General features: G+C 40.3%; 1 protein-coding gene across 1 annotated transcript in view; it reads right to left on the reverse strand.

Annotated features, from left to right (window-relative positions):
* The window catches only part of hibch (3-hydroxyisobutyryl-CoA hydrolase), a 51,597-nt gene extending 38,660 nt beyond the window's left edge, over nt 1–12,937 (reverse strand). The window contains exons 1-6 of the mRNA XM_064944974.1: nt 12,817–12,937; nt 6,909–6,951; nt 6,510–6,641; nt 5,392–5,476; nt 5,164–5,244; nt 4,891–4,943 (exon numbers count right to left, since the gene is read on the reverse strand). Coding sequence (XP_064801046.1) covers nt 4,891–4,943; nt 5,164–5,244; nt 5,392–5,476; nt 6,510–6,641; nt 6,909–6,951; nt 12,817–12,848 — 426 coding nt within the window. The 5' untranslated portion in view covers nt 12,849–12,937. The remainder of the gene's footprint in view (nt 1–4,890; nt 4,944–5,163; nt 5,245–5,391; nt 5,477–6,509; nt 6,642–6,908; nt 6,952–12,816) is intronic.
* Between the last annotated feature and the right edge of the window lie 504 nt (nt 12,938–13,441).

Consider the following 13,441-nt stretch of genomic DNA (forward strand, 5'->3'; position numbering starts at 1 on the left):
AGTTAAGAACAAATTCTTATTTACAATGACAGCCTACCCCAGCCAAACCCTAAATCAGGACGATGTTGAGTACCACTCTGCATATTTAAGTACTACTCTGCATATTTTCAAGCATATTGGTTGCTGCATCATGTTAAGGGTATGCACAACGCATCACCGGGGGCCAACTACCTGCCCTCTAGGACACCTACACCACCCAATGTCACAGGAAGGCCATAAAGATCATCAAGGACAACAACCACCCGAGCCACTGCCTGTTCACCCCGCTATCAACCAGAAGGCGAGGTCAGTACAGGTGCATCAAAGCTGGGACCGAGAGACTGAAAAACAGCTTCTATCTCAAGGCCATCAGACTGTTAAACAGCCACCACTAGCATTGAGTGGCTGCTGCCAACATACTGACTCAACTCCAGCTCACTTTAATAATGGAAATTGATGTAAAAAAATGTATCACTAGCCACTTTAAACAATGCCATTTAATATAATGTTTACATACCCTACATTACTCATCTCATATGTATATACTGTACTCGATACCATCTACTGCATCTTGCCTATGCCGTTCTGTACCATCACTCATTCATATATCTTTATGTACATATTCTTCATCCCTTTACACTTGTGTGTATATGGTAGTAGTTGTGGAATTGTTAGGTTAGATTACTGATTATTGGTTATTACTGCATTGTCAGAACTAGAAGCACAAGCATTTCGCTACACTCGCATTAACATCTGCTAACCATGTGTATGTGACAAATAAAATTTGATTTGATGTTAGGCCAATTGTGCGCCGCCCTATGGGACTCCCAATCATGGCCGGTTGTGATACAGCCTGGAATCAAACCAGGGTCTGTAGTGACGCCTATAGCACTGAGATGCAGTGCCATAATGTTTCATCTGTTAGTGCTACAAAGCAGACATTGGTATCACATGAAGCTTTTCTGCTTGCTCTGTAATATGAGTAGTGTTTTGATTCCATTCACTTTAAAACATGTTTTATTTTATTTTATTTTTTACATTGATTCATAAATATTGAAAAAAATTACATTTTGGATTTGGCTAATGTTTCAATATATTGTTGAACATAAAATACTGTACGGGCATATCGAAGTTCTAGAGTGGGATTTCTGCTACTTTTACAGTTATGATCCAATTTGTAAGCATTGCCAACAGATTGAATGTGAAAATGTATTCAAAAAATGGTCACCCTCTGCTGGTGATTTGCAGAATGTGCAATGATTCAAGTAAAAAGGAGGGCTGCCTACTATTCCAATTTTTATGTATACAATGGGCCATAACTTTAAAACTAGCACTCTGGAACTTTGATACGCCCGTAAAGTATATTATGTTCAATAATATATAGAATCATTTGTCAAAACAGTCTGTTTTTCCAATATTCATGTTAATATTGTTCTATATTCAAAAATTAACATAAAACAAAGGAAAAACAATACCACTCATATTGAAGAGCAAGCAGTAAAGCTTCAATACGACACCAATTTCTACTTCATAGCACTTACAGACAAAACATTATGGAGTCTTAAAGGAGGCCTGGGTAAGGCCAAAATGTCACAAATATACTGACTTTAATTATTTTTCAATTATGCTTTCAGATACAAATGTCAAAAATCCTTCCTCCAAAAGGACCATTCAATGGATTGCATTTTGTGGAAAAGTGAAGAATCGCTCTACAATGTAAGGCCGATACTGTCTACCAAATGCAGGGATCGGGTGAAATTGTGAAAACACAATTTGAAAGTGTGTTTTGTGATAGGCAGGCAATGTTTAGTGAAAAGAGGTGTGAGGTGTGGATGGAGTGTTACCGGTTAACAGTGCTAATAAATTGTGTCAGTATAGCCTAGCCCAGTGGCTCTGTTGTGTTTGATTAGGCCAATAGGTAGTCCTTGTTTGCTGCGTTAGACCGGGATGTGGGAACACCCTTAAAAATCTGAAAGGGCAATAAATCAAGCCCTTATTCAGGACAGATGGTTCTGATCGGACAGGGCTAAAATCTTCCATTAAAACTACTGCTTTCCACCATCCAACCACTGAATGTATGCCTTTTCCCAGTCGTCTATCGCTAGACATCCATACCTTCACCCCCATGGAAATATGCAGTGAACAAAAGTATAAACAATAGTGATAAAGATGTTAAGGGCAAAACATACTTTGGAGGACTTCTCAATCCACTGAAGATTCCAAGGAGCGCCCCTTACTGGTGAGTAAGTCATAGACTGTTCTCTCTGCTACCGCAAGGCAAGCGGTACCGGAGCGCCAAGTCTAGGACAAAAAGGCTCCTCAACAGCTTCTACCCCCAAGCCATAAGACTGCTGAACAATTAATCAAAATGGCCACCGGATTATTTACATTGACCACCCCCCTCCATTTGTTTTTTACACTGCTGCTACTCGCTGTTTATCTATGCATAGTCACTTCACCACTACCTACATGTACAAATGACCTTGACTAACCTTACCCACGACATTGACTCGGTACCGGTACCCCCTGTATATAACCCCGTTATTGTCATTTTATTGTTTCTTTTATTGTTACTATTTTATAATTTTTACTTTAGGGTATTTCGTAAATATTTTCTAAACTCTTTCTTGAACTGCACTGTTGGTAAGTAAGCATTTCACGGTAAGGTCCACACATGTTGTATTCGACGCATGCAATAAATAGTTTGATTTGATTTGTTTTAAGTCTGACCCTGCACAAGGAGAGTTATCTGAATGTAGCCTGCTTGAGTCCAACCCTTTCATATTCCACAAGAACATTGACATATCTGTGTGTGTGTGTGTGAGAGAGAGAGAGAGATTTCTCACAGCTTTCTGTGACTCCACCCTGCCAGAGGGATACCGAGAACAAACACACGACACCATTGAACCCGATAGACACGCGCATCTCGTCTGTGCTCAGAGACCTTGGTGGGCAGCCGTGAAACATGTAGGACACAGAGGATGGGCAGGGACCAGGGAGGAAGAGGAGGCGACACACAGCTGACAGTCTGACAGCTGGGTGGGACTATTGTCACAGTGTCTCGTCCATCATACATCACTTCTAGTGACAGGCTGGGCAAAATAATGCACTACTACTGTAGAATTATAGACGTGACTTCACAAGGATCTGTGTGGATCGAAATGTGTTGTTACAACAAGGTACGTATAAGTGAGACATTCTATAGTCCTATATTCCAAAGCGATCTACTCATATAAAAAAAAGATGGGGTGGCTTGTACTCTAATATCAGAAAGACCGATAACGGTATGCTTTCATGGCTGTATTGACTGCCTTAGGCATCAGCTCAGGGTATGATTACCATCTGTGTAATTCTAGCTAGTGTCTCTCTTCCTCTAGCAAACTGCAGGACAACAAGGTATTCATTCCCATTCCAAGCGAGTCTAACAGGAGGATGAAAGAAAAAAAAACAAGTGGCAGCAACATGCTCTGGTCTACGCCACTTCTCATCCTAACCAATGAGAGCCCAGCTAGGTATCAATTCACAATAAAAGGAGCTGGTCAGGACTACAGGATGTAAAGCATATGACTGACACCTGCAGGGTGGTCGGTGTATTACCACTCACAATGAAAGATTAATCTTCGGCCATAGGCCCTTTTCAGTACAGACACACTGACCTCAGGCACTGATGCTCTCAATTTTTTTGAAAGACCTCCATCGCTATATGTGCCCATTCAACACAGCCTAGATTTGCGTAGGTATTACTTCTCATACGCTTACGATTATTGCTTGAACAGTCGATAAGATCATGTTTGGTTGATATCATTGCAAAATAACCTTTTTTGGATGCAGCAGTTGTTAGCTAGAATGCTAACGCTCATTGACCTAGGCTGTAGCAAAGCTAGCCAAAGAGCCATTTTACTGGTTGAAGTGCAAGTATAACGCAGTTCATTTGCGATGATGACACAAAGCTTATTATTAAGGTCAACATTCATACGGGCCTTAAAATTCAATTATAATCCCAAAGTAGTGTGAAAATGCACTCTTAAGCTACATGTAAAGAGAGCCTTTTTTGTTTCCGGTCTATGAGAACTCCCCCATGTTCTGCAACCAATATGGCTCACGTCGCCCTGGTGCAGCAATGTTTGCAAACACACAAGGGTGATGTAAATTTATAGGGACAAATTATACTCTAGAGCAACTGGCGCCTGTGGGTGACTTTATTTGGCCTCCCAAGTTTCCCCAGCAAAACAAATGTATACAGATAATATCTATTATTTTGGGGGGAAATAAAATACTGTAAAAACACCAGCAAACCAGCTCAAAGTGATATCATTTTGAAAATCGGTTCAAAATTATTCCCACGCATAATAGAGAGACATATGTCTAACGGTAGTTTAATGCACGCACAGTACAAGTGTTTTCCACCAAAGGAAAAATCTGTCCTTGTTTGTGGTACATTGTCATTTCAAATAAACCCGAAACTGGGTCACTGGCGATGGCTCAAAGGCTTAGCATTCTCACTTTATTTCTGCATACAAAAAGGGACACGATATTCACGAAATGACAGCATATTCAAATGCCCATTCTAGTTTGGGAACCAACCGGTTACCTATTTGCCATTTTGTTGGGTTTTGCCAAACCGCGTTTGGGTTGAGAGGCCTCCTACCCCTATGTTTTTATTTTGTTCCATCATTTTTTCCCCTCCAAGAGAGATTACAGAGACAAGCTGCCGTGACAGAATGACCACCAGGACCACACTACATCCCTGCCCCCTGATCCCAGGAAATCATGTTAATTGTGCCCTCTCATGTCGCCATCTTGTGGTGAAAACGTGCACCACAGCAATAACATGCAATGTCATCTATCTGTGTGCTTGGTGATCTGGGCCAAAAATTGTAACCAAAATTGTTTTTTTTTAAAGATACTCACCCCTCCCATTGTTATCCCATCAATAAGGGCCACATATGGCTTCTGATATGTTCCTTAAAAGATCAAATAAAATATAAGTCAAAACAGAACAGATAGCCAAAATGAGAGAAACTGGTGCTCCCAAAATACTAAACATAACTGGTCTCAGAGAATGGTCTGTCCTTGTAGATTCATAATGAAAACCAAACGTTTTGTAATACACAGACATATTGTTTGTTCTAAAATGTTTCCCCTCTACCAGAATCATGGAAGAGGCGAGATTGGGACACGTACCAATAGTATTGTTCAGGATGTATTCTTCACGGAAGAAGTTCTTAGCAAGAGCATCTCCTATCTTCCCTGCTTCAGTCACAGCTAGGAAGAAATGTGATTACAAAATGCACTCAGTAAAGCACAGAGATAAGACACTTTTGAAAAGGAAGATGACGACATATTCAGTACATATCAAGATACTGTGCGAGTACGCGTGTGCGTGTGTACTCTCGACAGTCTGTTATTTACCTCTGATGTCTCCACCAGCACAGAAGGCTTTCCCACCGGCTCCTTTGACAATAACAATATCAGTCTCCTTGTCCGTCTCCCATTTCTACAATGGAACGTGCAGCAGATTCAAAATAGCTTGAGTACATTATGTGGATCAAGTCAATTCTGACTGCTATCTAAGTTTACACGTGGTACATTACGAGGTGTTACATTGCCCATTGCAATGCCCATGTAACCCGGATCGCATTCAAGCTATGTATTTCCATTGAAGCATTTCCAAGTTCCAACTTCCATTGCCATTAGCCCTTTACACTCATACCCGTATACGGGTTAGAATTGACAGATTTGGGTAATGAAAAACACCTAAATTAATTTGGAACGTAGCGGCGGTACAGTAACATGCTATACATGACGTCAGAGCTCTGGGTTTTGACTGACAGCCGATCTGAATGTGAGCCCCCATCCCTTCCGGTAAATTGGGCAACTTTTGCAATTTTTTTGTTTCCTAAGTGAGGAAAACGCCGTAAATTCGGATTACTATTTATTTTCAAAGATGAAACATTGAGGATTGTAATAAATACCATGACACACATTTGTCAGGAATAGTCTTATCGTGTTACTGAATGTATCCAGAGTGTTTTCAGATTTCGTTATCATCAAACGCAGCGAAAAGTACAGTAAATGTAAAATGCACATAAAATCAACAGTGTAAAATCAACATGTTTGGATTCAGTCTTGTGAACTGTTGTGTACTTCCCGTTGGCCTAATAATTTTTGCATTATCTCCAAACTGTTCCCTTTCAATTGCTACCATGGTTATGCATATGCTTCTCATATTTCTTCTGTTAGAAACTCTTCAATGTATCCTTATCCATATAGGCCAATTCCCACGAGTTTAAAGGGTTAAAAACAGGTTTTGAAACATTTGAATTTGCTGAATGCAACCTTAAACGCTCCCGTTTACCTTCTGTGGCTAGAGGCCTTAACAGTAAGCCACATTTAACAATTTGCCACGTTTAATGAACGACTCCTACAGATAGCTGCCGTTGTTTGCAGCAGGACTGATATGATTGCCTGTCCTTGCCCGCTGTCCGAGTGACAGGTAGCCTAGTCAGTGTTAACCAACTATCGCTCACCTTGAGCTGGGGGTACATGAGTCGTATCATGTTCATGTTGAGGGCGTTCAGGGCTTTGGGGCGGTTCAGGGTGATCACCCCAGCATTCCCCACTTTCTCCACCAGTATCTCAGCTCCCGCCTGGCTCGTCATCTGCCACCAAACACACACACAGAAAAAAGGCAATGTAACACAAGCAAACACATTTAGGTATAGCAGTAGGACGAGCATGATAGGTTTGACTTAAACTCCTGACCCAAAGGAAGAGGATTTCTATTCGATACAATAAAGTGGTGCTGTTACCTACCGTAGCTATAGCTTAACGTGTGTGTCCATCTCTCTCCCATTCACTTCTGTGGAGGGAGTATTACCACACATATAGCTAGCTAACTGTCTTACAGAAGAATTTTAAGTGCTTACCATTTGCCCTCGAATTCTTTGCAATCTGCAGAGGGACCTAAATCTAAAGACAATACAAGAAAGATGTGAAAATGGTGACAGAGATTACACGTGATTAAACCCTATGAACACTAAACTTGTACATACTGACCTCTTATTAGGCTGGGCGAACCTGATTTGGTATTTTCTGGTATATCGTCAAAATAAATCAATTGCAACACGTTTTTTTGGACTCATTCAACAGTTTTTACCTGATTAAGTACAATACCATTGGATATTTATGTTGAAGATAGAATGCAGCCATCATTACTTGTATTTTTTTTAAAGCATCTTATAAAACTGTACAAGCACCAAAAGCCATATTGTTTTGACAAGTGGCAATAAATCACAAATTGATTAGGTGGAAATCTGGTTGTACACGCTGTTGAAACTAACACAACAACAAACAAAACATGGAAACAGGATATTTTTTATCTTCTCACAGGTTAGAGGACAACCAGCAGGAGACAATCAGCTATATTTCAGAGTGTTAGATTTTGATACGGGGGTCGCCAAAACAGAAAGGGAAACGCAGCGCTGTTTTGTCAATTGCTCATATCAATTTCACATTGAAATCAATAGAGAGAGAAGGCGGAAAATCAGGATGGACATTCTGTTAAAACTAGCACAGCTCAAAAACCACACGGAATCTGGGAATTCTATATCACTGGTAGTGGACACCTTGTAGACGACAACCAGCCACACTTTAAAGTGTTGCATTTTGATTGAGGTGGGTTGCCAACACGGTAAGATTAACGCAACACTTGTGTGTTAATCACTCATATCATTACATATTGAAATCAATAGAACGAAGGCAACATTTTTTGGTTGTATGTTCTGTTTAAACGTACATTATACAAAGGTCACATGGAAATGTGGAATAACCTATATATATATATATGTTACCCTTCTAATGAGCTTATCATATAAACTACAACGCGAAAAGTATGGTTTACTACACTTTTAATCATGTCAGCACAGGTAACAGTAATTTAGTCTTTCTTTAGATTTCATTCTTACTCTTCCCAATTCACTTAAACTATATTACTTTACTTCCCATGGGCTTCACCAGAGTACCCCCTAGTGGCTGGAATACAACTGTATTAAGCCCTTTACATATACATTGGGTTTATCTAACAGGTTGGTTAGATAAACATTTGTTGAAGGCTGCTATCTATATTTTGGAATGGCGGATGTTGATTTCGGGAGTCTGCCAAAGGGAACAAACCACTTTTTCAAACGAATCACGACCCACCTTAGAATATCAACAGTGACAACGGTCGGCTGCTATTTTAATGACAGTTTGACTGTCTAATCCGTGTATTAGTATGTGGCCAGCGACATTTATAGAGCGACCACCCCAAATTATTTGTGACATTTGAGAAATACATTTTTTATAGAGTCCTGCGACCCCCCCCATCACTAGTTTAAGCATGGAGATAAAAAAAATATCTTATGCACAATTTAACCAGGTGCTCTAGAAAGGGCTCCCATAGTGACTGTGCAGCAGCCAATTCATTCGACCTCCCTACTGTTATATTGGCTCACAATGTTAAAGGACAACCGGCAGAAGACAACGCTTGATTTATTTCAAAAGTTTTTTTATTCTACCTTGCATTATAATAAGGATTAGCTAGAAAGTACAGTCCCTTTGGAGAAACACAATTTGCAATTGGAAGACTAAAGCCTTGTTCACACTGCAGGGCTTAATGCTCAAATCAGTTTGGTTTGCTAGCTAGGACACCAGCACACACTAACCTTCACACTCTGTACCGGTGTCCCCTAGCCTATCTAGCTACCAGCCTCTTTCTTCTTCGGTGGTGGGTTTTCAGTGGCTGGCAGGGCTTGACATGAACTTTTTTAGCCACTTGTCCTTTGGACAAAATGTTTTACTTGTCCAAATGCTGAAGTCAATTGTCCCAACAAATAAAAGGTATGTAACACCATCAGCCAAAAGGGTGACTGAAAATTAGTGAAGTATATATATAGTAGGGATTAAAAATAACTTTTTTATTTTATTTAACTAGGAAAGTCAGCTAAGAACAAATTCTGCAGACCCATAGTCCACTTGTCAAACTTGTTCCACAGAGGGCTGAGTATTTGCGGGTTTTCGCTCCTCCCTTGTACTTGATGAATTAAGGTCACTAATTAGTAAGGAACTCCCCTCACCTGGTTGTCTAGGTCTTAATTGAAAGGGAAACAGAAAACCCAGCAGACACTAGGCCCTCTATGGAATGAGTTTGACAACCCAGCCATAGACGATGCTATCGCCCCTAGCAGCCATCCAAATTAAAGGGGCAGATTTTTATTTTTATTCACACTACAGACGGCAATATCGGTCACTAATAAAGGACTAGTAAAGCCCCAATGCAGTACCAGTGAGAAATAAATAAATACTTATTTATTAATCATAAAAATAAATCTGATTTTTCAGAGGGTGCTGCAGCACCCTCAGCACCCCTATTTTGCGCAGCTATGCCAATCTGGCTACCTGATGGAGCCAGTCACATAGTCAAAAGAGTCTCGCTGGCTGTGCATCTTGTGATGGGTTGTAAATCATCATGGGTTGCAGAGCAACTCTGCTGTTCTCAGAACTGGATAATTATAAACTGATTCACATTTTTCCCTCATCCTCCGCTCATATTAGGCCTAGGTTACTATATGCGTGGTAGGTAGGTTGCACATTGCTAAAATAATATGGAAATAGGCCTAGCCCAACTATGCATTTCTTTCATAAGCATTCCTCAGCTGTAGCCTAAGTTCTTTTGACTCCTCGTTTGATTTTTCCATATTGGCATTGTTTGCTCAATTTCACTTCTTGTGGCCTAAAATATTTGTAATTCAAAATATGTGAATGAGAATAGCATATACTCCGACTAATTATTCCCATTTAAAAGCTTCAACTTTAGGCCATTAAACACTGTTAGTATAGTTTGGAAATTCCTCTTCATAACTTTAATTTCTCTTAATGCTTTAATGATATTTCAGTTAGTCGGATTAGGCTTTTGGTCATTTGGTTTGCAATAACAAGGAAGGATTTATTTTCTGGCCACACATGCATAATTTCTGTCTTAAGGTTGTTGGTTTTTTTCTCATTTGATGTTTATATCTTGCTATTGCTTCTTTTGTCTCTCGTTATAACCTTAGGCCATGTGTTGGAGTTTTTTTTAAAGCACTTAAAACTTTGAGATAGAACTAGGACTCCGTTTGATTCATTCATTGTTTGATCAGGAAACAGCATGGCAGGAGAAATCTAAGCATGCAATTAAACCGAAAGAGTTTCTTAATAGGCCAAGTCATATTCATTTCAAATTAAGAGAAAATAAAACATTTGGCATTTTACAAAAATAAGACACCCGAGTGTCTGCTATAAAAATAGACTTTGGCTAGTGGCCCAGATCATCCAACATTCGAGAGGGAGAAGAAAAAAAAAAAACAATTCTGACCGGATATTTTGCGCTGCTTTAGTGGGACTCAGCTCTGTCTTTGTTCTCTTGCTTTGTGTAAATATAAAATATTTATTGAAATAGGTTATAGCAAATAGGAGCATAGACAATTTACTCAGGCTATCAACCATACACTGCCCTGCGGCAGTACAGCTGCCCGAGTAATTGTTTGATATTGTGATTTATTTTTTACTTGCTCCGGATCAGCCTTAATGTCGAGCCCTAGTTGGCATCCAAAGTAGGTGCATTTCCGCCACCGACTGTGCTGGAGTATGAGCCAGAGAGCGATAGCAGCCTCAATGGTGTGGGTGTGGCATGTAGTAACCGCAGTCAGCAGATACACATTATTGGTCCAAACAGCAAGTTACTTTTGACCAAATAGGATAAGCGTGTGTTCAGACAGCAGCCATTTGCTGGCATGTCTACGCTAGTTGTCATAGTAACAACGGGTGTGCGTGCAGTGGTGTAGGCTGATTGGTGGTGGTGCTCATGCTTCCTATCACTCACGAGTTATGTAGCAAGCCAAGGTGACAACAATGCCTGCCATGAACGTTTCCCAGTTGCTTTGAATGTTAAGTCATAGTGTAAGACCACTTTTAAACGCCTCAAAGGATAAGAATATTGAGCTTTCAAAACAAGTCTTTTTTTGGCTAGCCACAGCAGTCAATTAGCTAACTCGGTAGCAGTTTAGCCCATTCATGTGTCTGTAAACAATTAAGCTAGTTAGCTACCACATGTTTTTTTTCTCCAAAACTGGCAGAGTAGCTAGCAAGTAAGATATGCCAAATAACAGTCTAAAAACCACTTGTGGGCAAAATAAAGTCTGATTTTCACATGGCCAGGAATCAGATTTGTATCGGATTTCAAACCTATGAAGGTGGTTTGAAATATGATTCCATGTGCTTTTTGGCTGTTAACACAGCAGGAAATATAACATTCAAATCAGATAAGCAAAAAATGTAATTTGAGTCACTCCAATGTGAACTAGGCTTAATGGGTTGATGAATGCAATGTCAAGATATTAGCGACTGTAATCATGCATGGAGAGTTGAAGCACCATTGGGCAGCAACACAACACAGTCCACTCAGACAAACTATAATATTTTTTAAAGTACCCCTTTTTCTCCCCAATTTCATGGTATCCAATTGGTATTACAATATTGTCTCATCGCTGCAACTCCCGTACAGACTCAGGAGAGGCGAAGGTCGAGAGCCGTGCGTCCTCTGAAACACAACCCAACCGCAGTGCTTCTTGACACAATGCCCACTTAACCCGGAAGCCAGCCGCACCAATGGGTTTGGAGGAAACACTGTACACCTGGCGACCGTGTCAGCTTGCACTGCGCCTGGCCCGTCACAGGAGTCGCTAGTGTGCGATGGGACAAGGACATCCCTGTTGGCCTAACCCGGACGACGCTGGGCCAATTGTGCGCCGCCCCATGGGTCTCCTGGTCGCGGCCGGCTGAAGCCAGAATCTCTAGTGACACAGCTAGCACTGCCTTAGACCACTGCGTCACTCTTGCCACTCGGGAGGCTAGACAAACTATTCTGACAGTGGATTTGTGGGCCTGGGGGAAGAACCTACTGTCATGCTTGTTCACACTGAGCTGCACTAAAGTCGGAACGCAATCATGGTTACATCTCACGCCGGCTCCACGGCAATGATGTAATCTAAACCCTGGATTGCGGATGCTATGTATTAAAGCCACCAGTCGACCATATTGGCACTCCCAAATAGAACCAGTCCTCCATTAAAATGAATGGAATTCTATTGCATTTCAATTAAAAGTTTCAGGCACAAAATTACGTGTATTTAAGTATTTTTTTGTTGCAGTTGGGCCATAACATTTGTACTTAAAAAAAATAGATACTTAAAGGATTTTTTCCCACCTTTATTTAACCAGGTAAGCTAGTTGAGAACAAGTTCTCATTTGCAACTGCGACATGGTCAAGATAAAGCATAGCAGTTCGACACATACACCAACACAGTTACACAATGGAATGAACAAAACATACAGTAGAAAAAAAATAAAACAAAGTCTATATACAGTGAGTGCAAATGTTATATATATATATTTTTTAATGTTAGGCTTGCATACTTTTTAAAAGTATGCATTAAGGTATATAATAGAAAATAAATGCATTTATATAGCTTCCAAAAATATCTTTTTACAATTGAGGAGTACCAAGATGGCTGTGTGGTAGCTTCCCCCTGTCAGTCATCCAGGGTTTATACACATACTCGTTACATGGTGTCTAAGTGTAACCATGATTGCGTCCAGACCCCAGTGCAGCTCATTGTTAACAAGCGTAACGGTATTGTCAGTATCTTCTGAAAACCCCCCACATAAAGCTAGCCAGCTAACGTTAAACTCTAGCTACATGCACGGCGTCCTCGTCGACTAAACATACATTTACATCAACGTTTGCAGACGTATGCCTACCTGTGCGTAGAATTCAAAATAGTTACTGACATTGTGTAGTTATTCCTTCTCTAATTAGCTTGAAAAGCACACAGCCTGCTTCAAGAAATGGTTCAAGTTTACGAACAGTTCTTCCTGGATAGCAGACAAGACTATTCCTGATTGGTTACCTTCGTAAGCGTCATTGGGGGCGTATGCACCATCAAATTAACGCTCGATGCATTTACAAGTTGAAATTGACTACACTGTCATCTACTGGGACAATGTATACATACACGCACCAATTTGGATTTTAGGTCACCACAAATCACTGTTGAGGCAAGCTTGACTTTATGAGGAAACTAGGCAGGGTTCAAATTATAGACCGGCTTGGATAAACAAATACCCATAAACAAATTAGCATTCCCCCAGGCCCACAATAACTGAAATATCAAAAACATAATTGGACATTATTTTAATTTCAGCATACAACAAGAAATGAGATGTTCTCCTTTGGGAATCATTTAAGTATTCTACATAAAACAAATACACATACAATACCTTCGGAAAGTACTCAGACCCCTTGACTTTTTCCACATTTTGTTACGTTTTGTTATTCAAAAATAGATTTTAAAAATCCTCAGCAATCTCCATCGATCATCCTTGA

The sequence above is a fragment of the Oncorhynchus masou genome, chromosome 29, assembly GCF_036934945.1.
Source record: "Oncorhynchus masou masou isolate Uvic2021 chromosome 29, UVic_Omas_1.1, whole genome shotgun sequence".
Classification (NCBI taxonomy): Eukaryota; Metazoa; Chordata; class Actinopteri; order Salmoniformes; family Salmonidae; genus Oncorhynchus; species Oncorhynchus masou.